At 45.0% G+C, this 25,245-nt stretch overlaps 1 protein-coding gene across 3 annotated transcripts in view; it reads left to right on the top strand.

The window, feature by feature from the left end:
• The window catches only part of LOC142498726 (cytochrome P450 2F3-like), a 179,407-nt gene that overhangs the window by 141,333 nt on the left and 12,829 nt on the right, over positions 1-25,245 (top strand). For 2 of the 3 annotated variants that reach the window (XM_075607055.1, XM_075607056.1), the window contains exon 10: positions 21,551-21,634. The exons of the other annotated variant lie outside the window; for it this stretch is intronic. In XM_075607055.1, the coding sequence (XP_075463170.1) occupies positions 21,551-21,634 (84 nt within the window). The remainder of the gene's footprint in view (positions 1-21,550; positions 21,635-25,245) is intronic. 3 annotated transcript variants of the gene reach the window in all.

Here is a 25,245-nt window from a genome sequence, read left to right as displayed (position 1 = left end):
GTAGAGATTTCACCTCGGAAGAGGTTATGGAGGTAATCAAAAATTTGAAACCCTCTAAGGCCCCGGGTCCTGACGGATTCTCTAATCTTTACTATAAAAAATATAAACAACAATTGACACCTCATCTACTACGCATGTTTAACCAAGTATTGGAGGGAACCCCCTTCCCTCGACATATGCTCCAGGCGTCCATCTCAGTAATACCCAAACCGGGAAAAGACCTGCAGGATTGTGGTAGTTATAGACCAATTTCCCTGATTAATTCGGACATTAAAATCTATGCTAAATTATTGGCCAACCGTTTGAGTCTAGTCCTTCCCAGGCTGGTGCACCCAGATCAAGTCGGTTTTATCACGGGCAGGCAGGCAGCAGATAATACCAGACGAATCATTGATCTGTTAGAAATAGCCAATACAAGATCAATACCAGTTATGGCGCTCAGCCTGGATGCAGAAAAGGCATTCGATAGGATAGACTGGCCATACTTAGAGGCTACGCTTGGAGCGTTTGGACTGGGGGAGAGGGTGACGAGAGCTATTTTGGCCCTATATTCAGATCCGTCAGCAAGGGTGACCCACCGAGGATTCGTCTCGGATCCCTTTTCAATTAGAAGCGGCACGAGACAAGGCTGTCCGCTCTCCCCACTTCTCTTTGCTCTGTGCATGGAACCCCTGGCTGCTCAGATTAGAGACAGTAGAGACATCTCAGGTATTGTCATTGGAAGCCAGTCGCATAAGGTGGCACTATATGCGGATGATGTATTCCTGACAATCGCTAAACCCCTTACCTCTCTGCCAAACCTATTTGACTTACTCGGGAGGTTTAACAGGATCTCTGGTTTCAAAATCAATCAGGCTAAATCAGAGGCTATGAACATAAATTTGCCAAAACCATTGGAGAAGCTGATCACCCTCAACTTTAATTTTGCATGGCAACAGAATCAAATTAAATATTTGGGAATCAACGTCACAAAGACAGCCAAGATGCTATACCAGGCCAATTACCCTAAATTAATAAGCACCCTGAAAGGGGACATACGGCGATGGGCTACTCTTAAAATCTCTTGGATCGGAAAGATCCACTGCATTAAGATGAACCTGCTTCCCCGCCTTCTTTATCTATACCAAACCCTACCGGTGCCAATACGATTGAAGGAAACCCTCGCGCTTCAATCAGAAATAGATAAATTTATCTGGGGAGGTAAGAAGGCGAGAATAGGCAAGCAGATAATGCGTAGACAAACGGGGGCAGGGGGGCTGGCGGTACCTTGCTTGTTCTCATATTATAAAGCGGCACAATTATGCCAAATTGTGCAATGGCACGCCGACCCGGAATCAAAACGATGGGTCGAGATAGAACAGGAGATTTGCTCCCCAATTGACTTGAAACACCTAATCTGGCTACCTAAAAAGGTGCGATCGGGCACCAAATGGCCGCTATCCTCAATGACCAACTCACTCTCGGTGTGGGAGAGTACAAGGCTTAAGTGTTCTCTGACCCATCAAAAATCTGGTATGACCCCCCTATGGGATAATCCATTATTTGCTCCGGGATTGAACGGTCCTAAATTCGCAATCTGGAAAGCTAACCATCTCAACCGATTAACAGATCTGGAGGGTAGAAGAGGCATACAAACTTTTGATCTACTAAAATCTGAAAAAAATATCCCGAATGCTGAATTCTTTAGATACCTCCAGATCAGAGCATTTTACCAGGCATATCAACCAATAAGCCCATTGACAAATTACGAAAAGCTCTGTCGCTCAGTGACAACCACTAAGGGACTCATATCGCAGTTATACAAAGAAGTGATGGGTTCGGGAGTCGAAGTGGCGGAAAAACTGGGTTATATGACCAGATGGGAGTCTGACCTAGGGGAGGAGCTGGAATTAGAGGAGTGGACAAAAATTACGACCGCGGTCTCCAAGAGCTCCATATGCACGACCCTACGGGAGAACGCATATAAAGTAATGATGAGATGGTACTACACCCCCACAAAATTAGCTAAATTTCTGCCCGGTTACTCCCCATTGTGCCCCAGACAATGTGGACAGCAAGCAGACCTGTTACACATGCTGTGGTCTTGCCCCAAAATAGTCGGAGTCTGGGAACAAATCAAAGATTGGCTAACTAGAATCCTAGGCGTTGAGATCCCATTGGACCCATGGTTGTTCCTTCTGAACAGACCACACAAAGACCTATCCAAACATACCCATAAACTGATATCCCACTTTGCAACGGCAGTGAGGGGAGAGATCACAGCACGCTGGAAACAAAATACGATCCCATTAATAGCAGCAATTCGGAATAGAATCTGGACGGTCTGTCAGATGGAGAAACTGACCAGCCTCGTACAAGACACAGGCGAAAATTACCTAAACGTCTGGATTCCATGGCTGTTCCAGACAGACATACCGGGGGTAAACAGGTCCACAATTTGGCATTGATAGAGAGAAATGCGTTCTCCTGTAGTAGTGCAGCACAAACACACATAATGACGCTAAAAATAAGAGACAGACGGGAGACATAGAGAGCCCCACGAGGGGGGCGCAGATGGAACAGGTGGGATCCCAGCCACCCCCTGTAAGAGATTGGCTGAAGGTGATAAGGCACGCAACGGAACCACGGTAGAAGATAATTTCCTCCCCCCTCCCCACCCCCCCCTGTTTACCCTACGCGTAGCTTAGAGATGTTAGTTTGTCTGTATGTCCCCCCCAGTCTGTCTTGTGCATAGCTAGAATACATGGACACTGGATTTTGTTCTGATTTTGTGATGGATAACAATGTATGCAATGCCTGATGTACATGTGACCTTCTAATAAAACTTAAGTTGAAAAAAAAAAAATATATATTTTTATTCATAGTGTAGATGTGCAGGGGGTCTCCGGAGCTGAACCGTGTTGGTTTCAGGTCGGGGGACCCCCTGCTCCCCGAGATGCAGCCCCCTTTATGAGGTGCCGGTATCCCTCTGCATTTAAGGTCCCGATCACGTGACCGCGGCCTGTAAACCAAGCAGAGGGATACCGGCACCCCCTAAAGGGGCCTGTATCTCGGGGAGCAGGGGATCCCCGGACCTAAAACCAAAACGTTTCTGCTCCGGAGACCCTCTGCACATGTACAGTATAAATAAAACACACACATCAATAAAGAATCGTCCTTTACCTTAGCGGCTTTGTGCTATGGTAACGAAGCAGCATTTCTGTATTTTTAATAATATTGTACAGTGAGCAGGGGGTTCCCTGAGCCAGAAATTAATGCTCAAGGGACCCCCTGCTCCTGCACAATATTATTAAAAATACAGAAATGCTGCTTCATTACCATAGCGTATAGCCGCTAAGGCAATGAAGGGTTAAGGCAGAATAAACAATAAATACATTAAATACATATTTTTAATGTGTGTGTTAAACCTTCCTGCCTTCACTGTAATCTATGTATAAACCCCTCCCCCTATTGTGTATGTTAAACTTCCCTGCCTTCACTGTAATCTATGTAAAAAACCCTCCCCCTATTGTGTGTGTTAAGCTTCCCTGCCATCACTGTAATCTATGTAAAAAACCCTCCCCCTATTGTGTCTGCTAAAATTCCCTGCTTTGACTAATCTGTGTAAGACCCCCTCCCCCTATTGTGTCGGTTAAATCTCCCTGGCTTGTGTTTCTGTGAGTGCAGTGTACTGTATGTAAATGTGGGGAGGGGGATCCCGTGTAAATAACCACACCCACACCCACTACCCACTACCCACTACCCACCTGCACATGGCCCCTCTGCTGCTGCAAAACAGAGACAAAAATTAAAGCATACAAAGTAATGTCCCCTAACCCCTTAATCACCATAGCGGTTATTAACCGCTACAGTCATTAAGGGGTTAACCCACCCTCACCCACCACTCAGGATGCCTACATACCCTCCAACACTAACCCCCCCCGTGAGGCCTAACCACCCTCACCCAGTACCCACAAGGGAGGCCTACCCACGTACCGTTGGGGAAACCCCCCCCCCCCCACCCACAGTACCCACAATAAAAACAATACAGTGACACACAATCAACATCATTCTATTTATTAAATACATTACCCACCCCCTGTGCCCCCCCCCATAAATACATGATTTATTCTTTTACATACAGGGTTCATAACGCAGCCCCACGCGAGTCCCCGGTGGGCTGGCGGGGCACCTGGACAGACCTACAGGGTACCAGCAGCCCTTTTTAAACAGGTTCTGGAGGCCTGCTGGTGGGTCCCGCCAGCACCATGGCCCCTAGGTGGTCTCCTTGGGTCACCGTGGGCCACAATTGGGTCCCCATGGTAGGCCCGCGGATGTCTGGGAGCCCCGGGTCAGACCCACACGTGTCTGCGGGGCCTCGGGTGGTTCCCACGGGGGTCTGGGGAACTCACGAGTGCTCACTACGGGTCGGCGGTGCCCCCGCATGTGTCACCCATGGAACCACCATCCTGATACCCGAGGAGATCCACAGGTGGTCTCCAGAGGTCCAACGCAGAACCACGGAACCAACCCTGAATGTAAAAAAAAATAAACCTGGCCTATACATTCAATACATACACCCCCCCCCCCCCCCCAATACCTACAGTACAATAATGTGCAAAATAACTATTATCCAGATAGGGATAATAGATTAATTGCCCATTATTAAAAACATTAACTAGCATATTAAAATAAATAAAGTACTTCTGACCTCATCAATACGAAGTGTCCGTCGCCAGCAACATCCTTGTCTTGCCCACAAAATACATAGCCAATACAAAGCCAATACATTGCAATTACATGCAGATATCAATTAACCCCTTAAACACCTTATCAGATTATAACCGCAAAGGTGATTAATGGGTTAAGACACAATGGCCCGATACCCACCCTTCACCCATGAATTTGTACAGTGGCTTCATCATAGTTGCATATAGTTGTATATATATATATATACAGTGTTCGACAAATCACCCAAAAATCTACTCGCCCAACCAAAAAATCTACTCGCCACCTAGTCCCGCCCCTAACCCCGCCCTAGTCCCGCCCCCAACCCCGCTTTAAAATAAAATATATAAATAAAATACATTTAATAAATTCCTAGCCAGAACAACATTCGTTTTTGACATAAATGAATTTATTGTATTACATTATACTACAATTAGTCCTTGTTACGTGTGTGTGTAAATGTTGGATCTAAGTACACAAATATAAGTGCAGACGTTTCCAAAATGTTGAATGATAGATTGTGTCTTGGCTCGTATAGATAATCTACTCACAGGACTTTAGAGTAAATCAGGCAGCTGGCAAATAGGGTTGCCACCCATGTAGATGGCTGTGATCTGGGCCCCCCTTGTTTATATACTCCGTCAGCAAATATGGTATATATAATGAGAGAGAAAGCTACATAGTGCGATCAAAAAGGTAAACTTTATGTATAAAAAACGGGTATAAAAAATGCGCACTTACAATGTGCCAGTTAAAATCAAGCGTGTATCACACAAATGGTGAAATTAGAAGCTCCCCGAACTCCTCACCGCCTCCCTCGGGTATCTGGTTCTCTTCCACTGGTCTGTGTGCCGATTCAGAGCTTCCCTCAAAGCGCCCGTCCAGGAATGTGACGTCACGGCTGCAGGGTTGGTTAGCTACGGGTCGCCTCTAATCCCAAAATTGGTCCACTCAACGCGTTTCGCCCAGCCTGCTGGAGCTGTTGTCGGCTTCGTCAGGAGTGTGTGTGATTGGGTACAATTAACTCTTATATACCCATTGAACAAGCTGAATGAGCTAATCAATCAATAAAACAATTATACAACCTGATCTATGACTATCATTCTGGGAGTGAAGTTGGAATAAACATGACATCTGACAAATTGCTGGAGTCTTTTGCATACAATGCTATAAAAGTGCAATATGACAGTACATAAGGGGACATAAAGTTAACATGCAATGCATATATTACAATTCATTAACTGTTTAAAATATATAAAAGATTTACAAAACAGCCCAAATTGGGCAATATGAAATGTCATTAGGCAATTATCATTTGGCATAGAGATCATATGTGCCTGCTTATGCAGTGCCTAGTGCTCGTCTTAATTTGAAATCCCATTGGGAAACACTTCAGGTGTTATATGTGAAGGGATTGGGTCTGAGGGGTAGATGGGGCAATTATGTGGTAATCTCAATAAGGAGTATAAAAACTAATTAGAGTCATGTGTGTGTTATGTTAAATTGCAGAGAGATCTTAAAAATCTGAATTGTCATAGGACATTATTTCTCAACTTCTGCAAGTTTATAGTCTATTGTGTTCGCGGTCCATACAATTAGAATTAATAGGTATCACTATATAATGTTTAATAGGGTACAAGAATCTGCACAGCATCTGACTGGGAACTAATTCATAAGGAGATAAGGCAGAATGATTGAAAGTTCTTCTTGGATACATTCAAAACAGAGTAAAAACCTGCATTCATGTGTGTCTATGTGGCCTGTAGACTATCAGTATGAATAAATCATCTATTCTTGGTTCTTAATGTTGTTGTATATTATTTGTTGGAAAGCTCGTTCACTTTGATCAAAAAGTGGTATCTATATTATATATGTCATATTTAGATGTGAAACGGAATCATGTGGACACTCACTGAGATTGCAGTGATCAGGTGGTGTAAGTAATGATATAGATGTTTCAGGTGGGCTATTTTGTTGCACAATTTGTGAACAAGGGATGTCGGTCTACACTCATTTGTGATTAGGGGATAGAATATAGTCAGTGTAGAATGTTAATAATAGAAATTAGTTCACTATAATGACATTTCATTTACACTGAATGGATACATGATCAGTACTCAAATGAAAAACACAAGTCATTCATATAGTATAATGCACACGTTTGTCAATTCCTATGGTGTTGTTCTGAAAGACAAGACAGGAGAAGTAGACACAGAGGCAGGGAGACAAGGAAACAAGGAGGATCATATTAGTGCCATGATTTTAAACTTAATCTATTTCAAAAAAGGTGCAAGATCTATCTCAGCATTTAGGCCTCTTGGAGCTAGTGTTTTGAGGCGATGGATCCAGAATGTTTCCCTTTTTAAAAGCTCTAACCCCCTATCTCCTCCCCTCCAATGGGGTAGTACATGTTCGATGGCTTTGAACCTCAGGCATGTAGGTTCTCCACCATGGAATTCTGTAAAATGATTTGGTATGCTGTGATTGGTTAATTTTCTCTTAATGCCACTTAGGTGCTCAATAATTCTAGTTCTTACTGGTCTGGTGGTTTTTCCAATATATTGTAACTTGCAGGAACATTCCATCAGATAAACTACGTGGTCTGTCCTGCAAATCATAAAAGTTTCAACATCAAAGACTTCACCCGTGACATTAGAGCAAAAATTGGTTTGATTTGAAGACCTGAACCCACATGCCTTACAGCTTGTGCAGCCAAAGAAACCTTTCTTGTTTAGCCATCCATCTTTCTTAGAGTTAATTTCCCTTAATGCACTGGGGGCTAGTTTGTTTTTGAGATTAGAAGCTTTTTTGAAAATCACATTTGGTCTGTCTGGAATATTGGGACCCAAGACTGGATCATTCTTGAGAATGTCCCAGTGTTTTGAAATTATGTTTTTAATTTTTCCTGCATCTCTACTATATCCCGTCAGGAATGCAAAATCATATTTGCTGTTTTTGCTTAAGTCCTTTTGTTTGGGTACCAATAAATCACCTCTCTGAAGTCCCCCTGCCCTACTTCTAGCTGCCTCAATTGTTTCCTCTTTATAATTTTTTTCCAGAAATCTGTTTTTAATCTTTTCAGATTGTGTCATATATTGTTCTTTGTCTGTACAATTCCTTCTTATTCTGGTGAACTGGCTCACTGGTACATTGTCCATCCATTGTGGTAGATGGCAACTGTCTCTCCTGATAAAGTTGTTTTTATCTATATCTTTGAAATGTGTTTTTGTCTTAATTAATTCGTTTTCAATATAGATATTCAAATCCAGAAAATTGATCTGATCTTTGCTCCATTCACTAGTAAATTTTAGATTGTGTGTATTGACATTCATCTTATTGATAAATTCAATTAATGTGTCTTCTCCCCCACTCCAAATGAAAAATACATCATCAATGTAGCGGCGATAGAGGACAAGATTCGCACCAAGCTCTCCCCCTGACCAGATGTTATCTTTTTCCCAATCTGAAACAAACAGATTAGCGTAGTATATCATTACTTACCCCACCTGATCACCTGATCACTGCAATCTCAGTGAGTGTCCACATGATTCCGTTTCACATCTAAATATGACATATATAATATAGATACCACTTTTTGATCAAAGTGAACGAGCTTTCCAACAAATAATATACAACAACATTAAGAACCAAGAATAGATGATTTATTCATACTGATAGTCTACAGGCCACATAGACACACCTGAATGCAGGTTTTTAGTCTTTTTTGAATGTATCCAAGAAGAACTTTCAATCATTCTGCCTTATCTCCTTATGAATTAGTTCCCAGTCAGATGCTGTGCAGATTCTTGTACCCTATTAAACATTATATAGTGATACCTATTAATTCTAATTGTATGGACCGCGAACACAATAGACTATAAACTTGCAGAAGTTGAGAAATAATGTCCTATGACAATTCAGATTTTTAAGATCTCTCTGCAATTTAACATAACACACACATGGCTCTAATTAGTTTTATACTCCTTATTGAGATTACCACATAATTGCCCCATCTACCCCTCAGACCCAATCCCTTCACATATAACACCTGAAGTGTTTCCCAATGGGATTTCAAATTAAGACGAGCACTAGGCACTGCATAAGCAGGCACATATGATCTCTATGCCAAATGATAATTGCCTAATGACATTTCATATTGCCCAATTTGGGCTGTTTTGTAAATCTTTTATATATTTTAAACAGTTAATGAATTGTAATATATGCATTGCATGTTAACTTTATGTCCCCTTATGTACTGTCATATTGCACTTTTATAGCATTGTATGCAAAAGACTCCAGCAATTTGTCAGATGTCATGTTTATTCCAACTTCACTCCCAGAATGATAGTCATAGATCAGGTTGTATAATTGTTTTATTGATTGATTAGCTCATTCAGCTTGTTCAATGGGTATATAAGAGTTAATTGTACCCAATCACACACACTCCTGACGAAGCCGACAACAGCTCCAGGAGGCTGGGCGAAACGCGTTGAGTGGACCAATTTTGGGCTTAGAGGCGACCCGTAGCTAACCAACCCTGCAGCCGTGACGTCACATTCCTGGACGGGCGCTTTGAGGGAAGCTCTGAATCGGCACACAGACCAGTGGAAGAGAACCAGACACCCGAGGGAGGCGGTGAGGAGTTCGGGGAGCTTCTAATTTCACCATTTGTGTGATACACGCTTGATTTTAACTGGCACATTGTAAGTGCGCATTTTTTATACCCGTTTTTTATACATAAAGTTTACCTTTTTGATCACACTATGTAGCTTTCTCTCTTATTATATATACCATATTTGCTGACGGAGTATATAAACAAGGGGGGCCCAGATCACAGCCATCTACATGGGTGGCAACCCTATTTGCCAGCTGCCTGATTTACTCTAAAGTCCTGTGAGTAGTATATCTATACGAGCCAAGACACAATCTATCATTCAACATTTTGGAAACGTCTGCACTTATATTTGTGTACTTTGTTGTCTTTTTCCCCATATGCTCCCCCTGGATGTTTGAGAAAATTGCTTAAATCTTTGGAACCCGTGAAACAGGTCCCACCAGTGAGGTTTGAGCTGGGTGGTTGGATTATCAATATATTTTCATCACTTATCACTTAATTTTTTTTTTTTTTTATATAATCACTATTCTTGTAATTTAGAGTTGTTTGCGCCTTATATCACTTTAATCACAATACACTAAATGTTGGATCTAGAAATAAAAGCCAGGTGTGAATGACTAGTTTCCTGAACCTCTTAACCAGTGTCTGGATGTCCCCGTGTCACAATATCTAAATAAGCAATCCCGTCTGGGATCTTACCTGATCCGCAGTCCCTCAATGTCCAGGTACCTCATTCCCGCAATGTTTTACATTGGAGGGGGGGTGTTCCCTACCTGTCTTCTGGGTTAGGGGGGGTTCCGATGTCTTCCGTGTGAAGCTTGAGTCAGATCTGGAAGAAAGCAGTATAGGTTATTGCGGCGTAGTATAGGGCTGTTAAGATATATAGGGTAAATAAGAGATCCAGAGTGTGAGAGAGAGAGACACAGACAGAGACACAGAGAGAGAGACAGAGAGAGAGACAGACACACAGAGAGAGACACAGAGAGAGACACAGAGAGAGACAGAGAGCGAGGTAGGGGTAGAGAGGGAGGGGTAGAGAGAGACACACACACACACACACAGAGACACACACAGAGAAACACACACACACACAGAGAGACACACACACACAAAGAGACACACACACACACACACGGAGAGAGACACACACACACAGAGAGAGAGAGAGAGAGAGATATGAGACACACAGAGAAAGAGAGACACACAGAGAAAGAGAGACACAGAGAAAGGGAGACACAGAACGAGAGAGAACGAGAGAGACACAGAGAGATAGAGAGAACACACACAGAGAGAATGAGAGACAAAGACAGAGAGGGCGGCAGAGAGAGGGCGGCAGAGAGCGGGCGGCAGAGAGAGGGGGACAGGGAAAGGGCGACAGGGAGAGGGTGAGGGCGACAGGGAGAGGGTGACACAGGGAGAGGGTGACATAGGGAGAGGGTGAGGGCGACAGGGAGAGGGTGACACAGGGAGAGGGTGAGGGCGACAGGGAGAGGGTGACACAGGGAGAGGGTGACACAGGGAGAGGGTGACACCGGGAGAGGGTGACACCGGGAGAGGGTGACACCGGGAGAGGGTGACCCCGGGAGAGGGTGACACCTGGAAAGGGTGACACAGGGAGAGGGTGACACAGGGAGAGGGTGACACACACAAACACTCACAGACACACACAAACACTCACAGACACACACAAACACTCACAGACACACACAAACACTCAAACACTCACAGACACATACACTCACAGACACATACACTCACAGACACATACACTCACAGACACATACACTCACAGACACATACACTCACAGACTAAGACACACTCAGACACACTCAAACACACACAGACACTCACAGACACACACAGACACACAAACACTCACACAAACACTCACTCACACAAACACATACACTCACAGGCACATACACTCACAGACACATACACTCACAGACACATACACTCACTCACACAAACACTCACACAAACACAAACACTCACAGACACATACACTCACAGACACATACACTCACAGACACATACACTCACAGACACATACACTCACAGACACATACACTCACAGACACTCACAGACACATACACTCACAGACACACACACTCACAGACACATACACTCACAGACACACACACTAACAGACACATACACTCACACACAGATACACACACACACAGATACACACACACACACACACACACACACACACACACACACACACACACATACACACACACAAACACACACACACACACACACACACACACAGATACACACACACACACACACACACACACACACACACACACACACACACACACACACACACACACACACACACACACACACACACACACACACACACACCACACACACACACACACACACACACCACACACACACTCACACCCACACTCACACCCACACACACACTTACACTCACACTCACACCCACACTTACACACACACAGACACCCACACTCACAGACACACAAATACACACACAAATACACACACTCACACCCACCCACACTCAGACACACTCACAGACACCCACACTCACAGACACACAAATACACACACAAATACACACACACCCACCCACACTCACAGACACCCATACTCACAGACACTCACCGACACACTCACACACACCCACAGACATTCATTGGAAGGGAGGGGGCCTACCTGTTCCTCCAGGGCCTGCTTGTCCTCCATGCTACAAACTCTCACATTTCCACACCCACCCACACCATTTATATCCCTCTCACTCCACACACACCTTGTGTAGAGCACTGTTTATACTGTGGGCTCTCCATTCATTTTTATTCACACTGATACACATACACACTCTTTCTTCACTTGCTTTCAGTTACCCTTTGACACCTCTAACCATAAAACACATCCACACCGGGGGAAGGAGAAGCACAGATAACATTCCAAGAGACACTGTTTTTAAGTTATCCTTGCTTCATTCATTGTAACATCGCCGGAAGAAGAGATCAGTGTATCTCGAAAGCTCGCACAAATAAAAGCATTTCGTTAGCCACAGAACGGTATCATCTATTTTTTATATATATATATATATTTATATATATATATATATATATATATATATATATATATATATATATATATATATATATATATATATATATACAGTATATACACACACATTATGAACCAATATACAAATAAATGTAGAAGGGTTATCAAAACCATACTGTCCTACAATTAACACTTCTCCATACAGACACACTACAATAAAATCAATTTCCTTTAATAATCCTAACTGATTTTACAATCTAAATCATCAAATGCCAATGAAACACCTCACATTCCAATCAATACATTACAACCAATCAAGTAAACAAAAATCAATTAGCAATCATTATTTACATCCCTAGACAATTGACACTCCATCCCGAGCAATGAAACAATTAACTAATTCACGCCTGGAGCAGAACAATTTAGCATGTGAAAAAATATAAGTACCAACCAGAATACAACCTTTAAAACCAAGGCTATCCCTGAACACCATACACCACAAAATACATAGCAAATACATAGCCAATACATTGCAAGTACATTCAGATATCAATTAACCCCTTAAACACCTTATCAGATAAAACCGCAAAGGTGATTAAGGGGTTAAGCCACACTGGCCCGATACCCACCCTTCACCCATGAATTTGCACAGTGGCTTCATCATGCAACTATATACACTAGCGACACACTTTATTGAAGTGTGGCCAGTTCCGCAAGCCGGGAGATTTCCCGGCTTGCAAGTGGCATCCCCTCGGCGTGCCGCGCGTCACCAATGCGCGGTCACGCGTCATCGGGTGCCTGCACCCCCTGCACGCGCGTCCAGGGCTCCCCGAGGGAGCCCTGGTGTCCCGCGATGTGGGGGACGGCGGCAGGGGGTTCCGGGGGACCCGGCGGACCCGGAGAGGAGAGGGGGAAGCCACGATCGGCTGGCCTCTCCTCCGCTGCTTCGGCGCGCGCCCGGCACCCTCCGGCGCGCGCCAGGTAACTGCTGCGGCCGAGAACGGGCAAATGCTCGAATAAACTCGGCCGCAGCAGTATACAGTATATATATATATATATACTGTCACGGCCGAGTTTATTTGAGCATTTGCCCGGTCTTGGCCGCAACAGTAACCTGGCGCGCGCCGGGATGTCCCGGGTGCGCGCCGAAGCCTCGGAGGAGAGGCCCGCCGATCGGGGCTTCCCCCTCTCCTCACCATGTCCGCCGGGTCCCCCGGAACGTCCCGCCGCCGTCCTCACATCTGCGCGACACCAGGGCTCCCTCGGGGAGGCCTGGGCACGCGTACAGGCGGCACAGGCACCCGGTGACGCGTGACCGCGCATCGGTGATGCGCGGCACGCCGAGGGAGTGCGGCTCGCAAGCCGGGACATATCCCGGCTTGCGGAATGAGCCACACTCAAATAAAGTGTGCCGCCTGTGTATATATATATTTATATATATATATATATATATATATATATATATATATATATATATATATATACAGTATATACACACACATGATGAACCAATATACAAATAAATGTAGAAGGGTTATCAAAACCATACTGTCCTACAAATAACACTTCTCCATAAAGACACACTACAATAAAATCAATTTCCTTTAATAATCCTAACTGATCTTACAATCTAAATCATCAAATGCCAATGAAACACCTCACATTCCAATCAATACATTACAACCAATCAAGTAAACAAAAATCAATTAGCAATCATTATTTACATCCCTAAACAATTGATACTCCATCCCGAACAATGAAACAATTAACTAATTCATGCCTGGAGCAGAACAATTTAGCATGTGAAAAAATATAAGTACCAACCAGAATACAACCTTTAAAACCAAGGCTATCCCTGACCTCCCTCAAACACACAATACAATACCAAGGATTACATCTATCTAATTTTAAAATACTTTAAACTCACAATAATGCATAGCAGCATAGACAAATTAATTTAAAACACATCAAATCAAGCTTTTAAAACAACATCATTTCTTACCCTGTATGTATATATCTCTCTAGACATATATACATACATACATACAGTGGCAAGAAATGATATACCACAAAAAACAAAATACACATGTTAAAAAAACCTTTTGAAAAAATTAACAAGTTAAATAAAATACATTTCTTTAGTTCACTTACCATTACTTGGCCCCACCGACTCCCGTTGCGCAGCTTACTCACGAACCAATCCACCAGGCACAGGAACCCATAAAATAATAAACCATAAAAAAATAAACATTAAACTAAAAATCCAAATCAATCCACGTGTCTTCTATTTGTAATCCATCTTCATCTCTATTCTTCTTTCTTCTATCTCCCTTCCGGGCGGGGCGGGGTCTTCTTTCCATCTTCGGCCACGCCCTTGTCTTCTTTCTTCTCCGGAGGTCCTTCCTCCGCGGCGTCTGGCTTCAAAATGAGACGACATAGGCTTTTAAAGGCCTATGACGTCACGTTTTCGTCATATGGTTCCCACGGCCCTGATTGGGCCGTGAAAAACATGTGTTTTGGCCGATAAAAATAAAAATGATGACATCACTTAAAGGGAATGAAAGAACAGCCAATCAGAATGGCTTTGCTTCAATTGCCTTTAAGATGACATCATTAAAAGACACATGGCCGTGCACACATGGTACGGTAGCCAATCAGAGCGTGGGAACTCCATCCCTACTCTGATTGGCTCTAGTATACCATGTGACAGAGGCTTGGGGGAGAAAGGATGTGATGTCACTGAAAACCTGTCACATGGTACAGTAGCCAATCAGAGTAGGGATGGAGTTCCCACGCTCTGATTGGCTCTAGTACCATGTGACAGGTTTTCATTGACGTCACATCCTTTCTCCCCCAAGCCTCTGTCACATGGTATACTAGAGCCAATCAGAGTAGGGATGGAGTTCCCACGCTCTGATTGGCTACCGTACCATGTGTGCACGGCCATGTGTCTTTTAATGACGTCATCTTAAAGGCAATTGAAGCAAAGCCATTCTGATTGGCTGTGCTTTCATTCCCTTTAAGTGACGTCATCATTTTTATTTTTATCGGCCAAAACACATGGTTTTCACGGCCCAATCAGGGCCGTGGGAACCATATGACGAAAATGTGACGTCATAGGCCTTTAAAAGCCTATGTCGTCTCATTTTGAAGCCAGACGCCGCGGAGGAAGGACCTCCGGAGAAGAAAGAAGACAAGGGCGTGGCTGAAGATGGAAAGTAGAACCTGCCCCGCCCGGAAGGAGATAGAAGAAAGAAGAATACAGATAAAGATGGATTACAAATAGAAGACCAGTGGATTGTTTTGGATTTTTAGTGTAATGTTTATTTTTTTATGGTTTATTATTTTATGGGTTCCTGTGCCTGGTGGATTGGTTCGTGAGTAAGCTGCGCAACGGGAGTCGGTGGGGCCATGTAATGGTAAGTGAAGTAAAGAAATGTATTTTATTGCACTTAAAAAAAAATTTACATGCTTTTTTAACATGTGTATTTTTTTTTTTTTGTGGTATATCATTTCTTGCCACTGTATGTATGTATGTATGTATGTATGTATATATGTCTAGAGAGATATTTACATACAGGGTAAGAAATTATGTTGTTTTAAAAGCTTGATTTGATGTGTTTTAAATTAATTTGTCTATGCTGCTATGCATTATTGTGAGTTTAAAGTATTTTAAAATTAGAAAGATGTAATCCTTGGTATTGTATTGTGTGTTTGAGGGAGGTCAGGGATAGCCTTGGTTTTAAAGGTTGTATTCTGGTTGGTACTTATATTTTTTCACATGCTAAATTGTTCTGCTCCAGGCGTGAATTAGTTAATTGTTTCATTGTTCGGGATGGAGTGTCAATTGTTTAGGGATGTAAATAATGATTGCTAATTGATTTTTGTTTACTTGATTGGTTGTAATGTATTGATTGGAATGTGAGGTGTTTCATTGGCATTTGATGATTTAGATTGTAAGATCAGTTAGGATTATTAAAGGAAATTGATTTTATTGTAGTGTGTCTGTATGGAGAAGTGTTATTTGTAGGACAGTATGGTTTTGATAACCCTTCTACATTTATTTGTATATTGGTTCATCATGTGTGTGTATATACTGTATATATATATATACACTGTATAAATAGTTGCATGATGAAGCCACTGTACAAATTCATGGGTGAAGGGTGGGTATCGGGCCAGTGTGGCTTAACCCCTTAATCACCTTTGCGGTTATTATCTGATAAGGTGTTTAAGGGGTTAATTGATATCTGAATGTAATTGCAATGTATTGGCTTTGTATTGGCTATGTATTTTGTGGGCAAGACAAGGATGTTGCTGGCGACGGACACTTTGTATTGATGAGGTCAGTAGTACTTTATTTATTTTAATATGCCAGTTAATGTTTTTAATAATGGGCAATTAATCTATTATCCATATCTGGATAATAGTTATTTTGCACATTATTGTACTGTAGGTGTTGGGGGGCGGGGTGTGTATGTATTGAATGTATAGGCCAGGTTTATTTTTTTTACATTCAGGGTTGGTTCCGTAGTTTTGCGTGGGACCTCTGGAGACCACCTGTGGATCTCCTCGGGTATCCCACGGGTATCAGGCTGGTGGTTCCACGGGTGACACATGCAGGGATGAAGCGGTGGCCTCACATCTGTGGGGGCACCACCGACCCGTAGTCTGCGGGGATGAAGATGTGTGGTCCCACTTCTGTGGGGGCACCGCCGACCCGTAGGTGCGGGGATGATGATGTGTGGTCCCACTTCTGTGGGGGCACCGCGGACCCGTAGTGAGCACTCGTGAGTTCCCCAGACCCTCGTGGGAACCACCTGAGGCCCCGCAGACACCTGTGGGTCTGACCCGGGGCTCCCAGACATCCGCGGGCCTACCGTGGGGACCCAATTGTGGCCCACGGTGACCCAAGGAGACCACCTGGGGGCCATGGTGCTGGCGGGACCCACCAGCAGGCCTCCAGAACCTGTTTAAAAAGGGCTGCTGGTACCCTGTAGGTCTGTCCAGGTGCCACGCCAGCCCACCGGGGACTCGCGTGGGGCTGCGTTATGAACCCTGTATGTTAAAGAATAAATCATGTATTTATAGGGGGGCACAGGTGGTGGGTAATGTATTTAATAAATAGAATGACGTTTATTGTGGGTCACTGTATTGTTTTTATTGTGGGTACTGGGGTTGGGGGGGGTGTTTCCCCAACGGTATGTGGGTAGGCCTCCCTTGTGGGTACTGGGTGAGGGTGGTTAGGCCTCACTGGGGGGGTGGTTAGTGTGGGAGGGTATGTAGGCATCCCGAGTGGTGGGTGAGGGTGGGTTAACCCCTTAATGACTGTAGCGGTTAATAAATGCTATGGTGATTAAGGGGTTAGGGGACATTACTTTGTATGCTTTAATTTTTGTCTCTGTTTTGCAGCAGCAGAGGGGCCATGTGCAGGTGGGTAGTGGGTAGTGGGTGTGGGTGTGGTTATTTACACAGGATCCCCCTCCCCACATTTACATACAGTACACTGCACTCACAGAAACACAGGCCAGGGAGATTTAACCGACACAATAGGGGGAGGGGGGCTTACACAGATTAGTCAAAGCAGGGAAGTTTAGCAGACACAATAGGGGGAGGGGTTTTTACATAGATTACAGTGAAGGCAGGGAAGCTTAACACACACAATAGGGGGAGGGTTTTTTACATAGATTACAGTGAAGGCAGGGAAGTTTAACACACACAATAGGGGGAGGGGGTTTTACATAGATTACAGTGAAGGCAGGGAAGTTTAATACACACATTAAAATATGTATTTAATGTATTTATTGTTTATTCTGCCTTAACCCTTCATTGCCTTAGCGGCTATAAGCTATGGTAATGAAGCAGCATTTCTCTATTTTTAATAATATTGTGCAGGAGCAGGGGGTCCGGAGCAGAACCGCTGTGGTTTTAGGTCCGGGGACCCCCTGCTCCCCGAGATACAGGCCCCTTTAGGGGGTGCCGGTATCCCTCTGCTTGTTTTACAGGCCGCGGTCACGTGATCGGGATCTTAAATGCAGAGGGATACCGGCACCTCATAAAGGGGTCTATATCAATGCGGTTCAGCTGCGGAGAACCCCTGCACATGTACACTATGAATAAAAATGTATTTTTAATAATTTTTAATGTGCCGATGTTTGCGCAAACTCTGCTGCAAACACATCTCGCCCCCGCCGGCCCATAGTATCATTGATGTGCATATACAGTACTGTATGTGTACAGTACTGTATGTTAGGGGTTATAGGGGTGGTTTGTATACAGTATATATATATATATATATATATATATATATATATATATATATATACAGTATATATATACTCATTACAATTCATGAATTTATGCCATCTGGCGGACACGCGAAGCATTGCAGCCTATTATATCCTGAACCATTATAAATAAACACATCAGCCGCGCGTCAGCCGGGCATGACCCCTGGCTTGGAACGCGGCATGCTCCGGGTGAACAGTGTCGCATTCCAGGAACCAGCCAGGGACAAACCGGTAATTTGTTAGAATAAAGTCTGCCACAGCAGTAGGAGTACAGGGAGTGAAGCTTTGTTTATAAAAAGCTAACAAGCTAACATTCTTCTCTTATCTTCGAGGCTAAGAGTTCTAGGAGATTTGCCAGAGCACCTGCTCAAGTTTTAAAGTAATACATTTTAAAAGTAAAACCTGGGACAAGGGGAGACAAAATGGGTACTAAAGAGGCGCATCCGTGAGAGTGAGACGGATGGCAGCATAAGCCTTGAGCTCCATCTCTCACCCCCGATAAAACACGAATAAACCGTACGGAACAGACCTTTGGCACTCCTAACCACCCTGACACAAGCACTAAAACTGCAGGTATGGCACCGATTCAGGCAATGAAAAAAAAGGAGGGAGATCTCCGCAAATATCTGGGCCGATCGAGCTCAAGGACCGCGGCAGCAACAATGGCGCCAGATTCGAACGCAGGCTCAGAATCGGAGCGGGATGAAGACACATCTGAGGGCCCGGAGCAATTACCACTCCGCCGCTGCGATTTTGAGCGGCTATACAGGGACATGAAAGCCCTTATACATCTAGAAATGCAAGATCTAAAAATAGAGGTGCAAGGACTTGGGGAGCGCACCGGAGCACTGGAGGAGAAAGTGGTAGCCAACTCAAAACTTATCAAAAAATCGGACAAACGCTCCACATATCTCCAGGCACAAATTAATGAACTGGCGAACAGACAAGAAGACGCAGAGAACAGGGACCGCCGAAATAACATCAGAGTGCGCGGTATCCCTGAGGCCATCACTGATGTGGAGGAATTCATTTCCCGATGGCTGGTGGAGCTGCTCCCTGACTGTCCGGCCAACGAGCGAATTATGGATCGCTGTCACCACGCCCTACGAAGCAGACCAGCGGCGACAGAGCAGCCTAGAGATGTAATTGCCCGGCTGCACCACTTTCGCACCAGGGATGCCATTCTCCAGAAGGCCAGAGCGGCAGGAGCCTGCAGATTTGACGATATCACTCTGCAGCTTTTTCAAGACCTCTCCCCGCTCACCTTAGCCAGGAGAAGGAAACTACAGCCCATCACCAAAACATTGAGGGACCGGGCCATCAGATACAGATGGACCTTCCCGTTTGGCCTTTTGGTCATCCGAAACAGGAGGGCCATCTCCATGAAGGAGATAGAAGAGGGGGAAGAGTTTCTCCAGAATCTGGAGGTCAGGGAGAACTCCCCCACGAGCCCTCGCAAAGAGAAGCCCAGGGAAGCGGACTGGCAGGTGGTAGGGGCAGTACGAGAAAGTCGGGACGATATAGCCTGAAGGCCTGCCTAGATTCTCTTTTCTCCGCTGGAGATGCCTCATGGTTGGAGGCCAGTTAATAAAGTTGAAGTTAACCCCTAAGTTGTCTTCCCCTGATGTTAACCCCTCGAAGGATGAATGAAGATCCTGCTGATTAAATCGCTGCCTCCAGACTAAGAGCTTCCCCGTGGAGTGGCCCCGCAACCCTCATGGTAACACCTAAAAGACAAGCAAAACAAAAATCAGAAATCCCTACCTGTATGCATCATGGCGGCTCCGGGTGGAACGCATGCTGACCATCATGGCGGAGGTACAAGATCTGGACCACGAGGCGGCATCACGGAAGTGCAGGATACTCAGGCGGGAGAGTTGGGGGAATGGCGACCTCTTCCGCGGGCTCCAGGTGAGAAAATGGCGTTTACCGGAACAACGTCACCGGAAGTGAGAAGGATGCCATCTTAGAGGAGGCAGTGGAGAATTAAAAAATGACGTCATCACTGGGCGCCAACCACCGTCCGGTCCCGCGAGAAGAGAGGCAGGGACAAAGAAACCCGGCAACAGGAAAGGAGGAGCGCCGGGCTCGCCGGGAAGCTGAGACCCCCCGACCGACACCAGGCAGGAGGGAAGGAGGAGATGGCAGCACCCTGCAGCACGTCGCGGAAAGAGACCACGCGCCGCCGCTCATGCAGAAAACAGGGAACACCAAGAGAGAGTAATCCCACCACCGGCACAGCTACAGACAGCAGCTGAACCAATAAACATTGTTTTTACAAAAACACTTCTATGCAAACAATTATTCCCCTCATGTCCGGTCCCCTAAAACAAATAAAAACAGTACCTCTAGACTAGAGCTGGAAGGGATGGACATAAAGACATATTTATAACACCCCACAACAGAATCCTGAGAGTAGGGGGTGGGGGAGAAGAAAGGGGAGAGGTGAGCTGGAAAGGTCAAGCCGATAACTTTTCAAAGAGGGGGGGGGGAACAAAAGGGGGAAAAGACGCTAGAAAGTTGCGGAAGAAGTTGCAGTAGCAAAGTTGAACTGCCAGAGGTTATGTTCGGTTAGGACGAGATAAAACTTACATTTTACAATCGGGGGGAGGGAGGGGAGGGTGCCCTCCAGTTTCACCTGGGGCATGAGCCTCCACATGGGCATGGGAGGTAACCCCTTCTGGAGGCCCATGCAAGTCCCCACTGGGCCAGCAAGGGGGAGCGGTAGAGGGGGGTGGAGGTCCATCCTGGACTACGCTCGTGCTGTACGTCCAGGAGGGGCAGAGAAGGCGATTGGGGAGGATTGGTCTCGCCCAAACGCCGGATGTGTTGACATTGTATTTACAAGTCTTGTTATATGTGTTTATTTGTTCCCCCAGTGTGCATTCCCTTGTTTTTCCCGGCTGCAGTCAGAAACCACAGAAAGATCCAGACGGTTCCCGACGATGCGACCCTGGGCTCAGGTAAAAGCTTACAGACAGCAAAGGTTTGGAAATACACAAATGAGTAAGGGGAGTACTATTATCTCACATAATGTGAAAGGCTTTAATAGCCCAGGGAAACGCAAACTAGCCATGGCGGACTACAAAAAGACAGACCCCGACATAATTTTACTACAAGAGGCACTCTTCTCTAAATCCAGCTCCCCGAAATATATAGACTATAGATTTAAGACTTGGTTCTCAGCCTCAGCCAGTAAAAAAAAAAGAGGGGTAGCCATACTACTTCACAACCGTTTGCCTTTTGCGGTTAGGACCATCAAAAAAGACAACAACGGCCGATTTCAGATTATCATCGGTGAAATACGAGGTCAGCCGATCACATTGGCAAACGTATACGCCCCGAGCGACGGTGCAGAGGCTTTCCTAGACAGGTTCTTCTCCGTCCTCCAGAGGATAGCGCAGGGCTGCGTAGTACTCGGAGGCGACTTTAACCAGACACTGGATCCGGTAATGGATAGATGCACCCCGAGCGGTCATATTAAATCGAAGGTCAGACAAACCTGGAACAGGGGGCTGAGAACCAATAATCTCTTAGATATATGGCGTGAACAGCATCGACATGACAAAGGATTTAAATTCTACTCCCACCCACATGACAGATACAGTAGGATAGACTACCTCTTTGTGTCTAGCAGAATGGTTTCTCAGATCTCCCATTCGGACATCCACGATATTTCGTGGTCAGATCACGCACCGATAGAGCTGCGGTGCTCGGATTTTATACTTGACAGACCAGGAGCGAACTGGAAACTCAATGAAGTTTTACTAAAAATCCCCGAAATTTCACAAAAGTGGGGGATAGAATATGGGAAGTGTACTGCACCGACACACTTTATTCGAGCAAATACCCAGTATGTACCTGGCAGATACCTGGAATGCGCCGCTCCTCACCTCTGACAAGCCCCGTTGCGTTTGCCTTCCCAGCCTTGGTTCATGCCTGGCTGACGGGCGGCTGATCTGTTAAATGATAATGATTAGGATTTAATAGGCTGCAATGCTTCGCGTGTCTACCAGATGGCATAAATTCATGAATTGTAATGCAGTATATATATATATACTGTGCAGTATTGCAGCCAGCGGCAATAAAATGCTTCAATCCCTGCCTGGAAAATACCTCAATGCACTCGGGCAGAAAACAGTCACAAACCTCAATACACCCGGGTATACCCGAATTCGTGGGACTAGCCGAGCTCGAATAAAGTGTGTCGCCAGTGTAGCTTCACAAGCTACCCTATGGGAAGCCCATAAGGCAACTCTGAGAGGAGGATCGCAAGCAGGCGGAAGAGGGAGAAGGACAAAAAAATTAATCAGTTACAAGCAGAATTGGCAGTCCTATCAGCCCTACATAAAGATATCAAAAACGCAATGACCCTTAAGGAGTTGCTAGACACCAAAACTAAACTGAATATTTTGCTAGCCTCCCGTGCTGAGAAGGAGCTGACATGGTCCAAGCGGAAATTTTTTGAAAAAGCAAACAGGCCAGATACCCTACTTGCCAACAAATTACGAGAAAGAAACCAAGTCTCCCAAATTCAGACAATTCGAACAGCGCAGGGGGATCTTACCTCAGACCCTAAAAAAATCGTAAATGAATTTAAAACATATTATGAAACCCTGTATGATGGGGCAAAGTTGGCACATACGCCAACCACAAAAGCCAGACTAAAAACATTCTTAACAGAGCCTCAGTTACCAAAAGTGACCAGAGAGGAGAGGGACGCATTACAGGCAGACTTTACTATAGAGGAAATCCTAGAGGTAATGAAGTCATTGAAAGCAGCCAAGGCCCCGGGCCCTGATGGCTTTTCCAACCTATATTATAAGAAATTCCGCAATTTATTAGCTCCTCACCTCCTAAAACTGTGCAATTCCTTTAAGGATGGTGCACCCATTCCGGGCTCGATGCTTTAGGTGTCTATCTCTGTGATCCACAAACAGGGAAAGGACCCAGCAGACTGTAAAAGCTTAGACCCATCTCATTGATAAACTCAGACACAAAAATCTTTTCCAAACTACTGGCTAACCGCCTTAACCAGGTGTTGCCCAGGTTGGTCCATCCCGATCAAGTAGGGTTCATATGTGGTCGACAAGCGGCAGATAACACCAGACGGATTATAGATCTGATTGATTTGGCACAAAAAAAACACATCCCGTCTATGGTGCTCAGTCAAGACGCAGAAAAAGCGTTCGACAGAATTGACTGGCCCTACTTGAGAGAGATGCTGGGAGCATTCGGCCTGGGTGGGAGAATGGTGGAGGCAATTCTCGCTCTGTATCAGGGACGAAGGTCAGGCACCAGGGCTTCCCCTCGGGTGAATTACTGATTAAGAGCGGCACCAGACAAGGCTGTCCTCTATCACCCCTCCTGTTTGCACTATGCATTGAACCCCTAGCGGCGCACATTCGCCTCAGCCCGAACATAGCAGGAATCCAAATTAGTGAACAGCCACATAAAGTGGCCCTGTACGCTGATGACGTGATACTAACACTATCACAGCCCCTCACCTCTCTGCCGAATGTCTTTCAATTACTGGGGGAATTTAACGCGATATCAGGGTTCAAAATTAACCAGGCAAAATCAGAAGCCCTGAATATCAACCTACCTAAAGCCACCGAGAAACTGATCACAGTGAACTTTGATTTTAAATGGCAAACCTCCTCTATTAACTACCTAGGGATAAATATCACAAAGCAATCGGGCACCCTCTATAATGCAAATTACCCCAGACTGATACGGACACTGAAGGAAGATCTCCGTAAATGGGCAGTGTACAATATATCCTGGATTGGCAGGATCCAGTCTCTAAAAATGAATCTTCTCCCTAGAATTCTGTACCTATTTCAGACCCTACCGGTCCCTATAAACAGGGAAGATATCCTTCGGTTACAGTCCGCGATGGTGAAGTTCGTCTGGGGTTATAAAACCCCCCGCACCAAAACTAGCACAATGGTTAGGCCCACAACAAGAGGAGGGTTGGCGGTTCCTTGCCTGTTATCGTATTTCAGAGCGGCCCAATTAACCCAAATTATCCAGTGGCACACCCACCCTAGTCTAAGGCGGTGGGTGGAACTGGAGGCGGCTTGCTGTGCCCCGGTGGCACTCCAGGACCTGATCTGGCTTCCAAACAAGGTGCGTAAAACCTTCAGTCACCCGCTCTCCGCGATAGACAGCTCATTAACAGTATGGGACAAGAGCAAATATCAGTTTGCCATAACGAGGCAACACTCCTTGATGACCCCAATTCTGGGGAACCCTGATTTCGCTCCGGGCCTGCAGAAGCAAGATTTCACTATCTGGACACAGAAAGGCTACACACGCCTTCTACACCTGGAGGGTAGAATATCAATCAAACCTTTTGAGCAAATTAAATTAGAACAACAGTACCAAATTCAGAATTTTATAGATACCTCCAGCCAAGGGCTTTCTATGATAAATTCCCCATCCACGCTCAGCGGACTAATTTCGAACAGCTCTGTTCTAGAGGAACAGGTACCAAGGGACTCATCTCTTAGATGTATAAGGAGGTAGTCTGCCCGACCCCTGACGCCGACGTGACAGTTACATGACCAGA

This window comes from Ascaphus truei, chromosome 7 (genome assembly GCF_040206685.1).
Source record: "Ascaphus truei isolate aAscTru1 chromosome 7, aAscTru1.hap1, whole genome shotgun sequence".
In the NCBI taxonomy this organism is placed as follows: domain Eukaryota; kingdom Metazoa; phylum Chordata; class Amphibia; order Anura; family Ascaphidae; genus Ascaphus; species Ascaphus truei.
The sequence above is the reverse complement of the archived record's forward strand: the minus strand, read 5'-3'. Positions and strand labels throughout refer to the sequence as shown.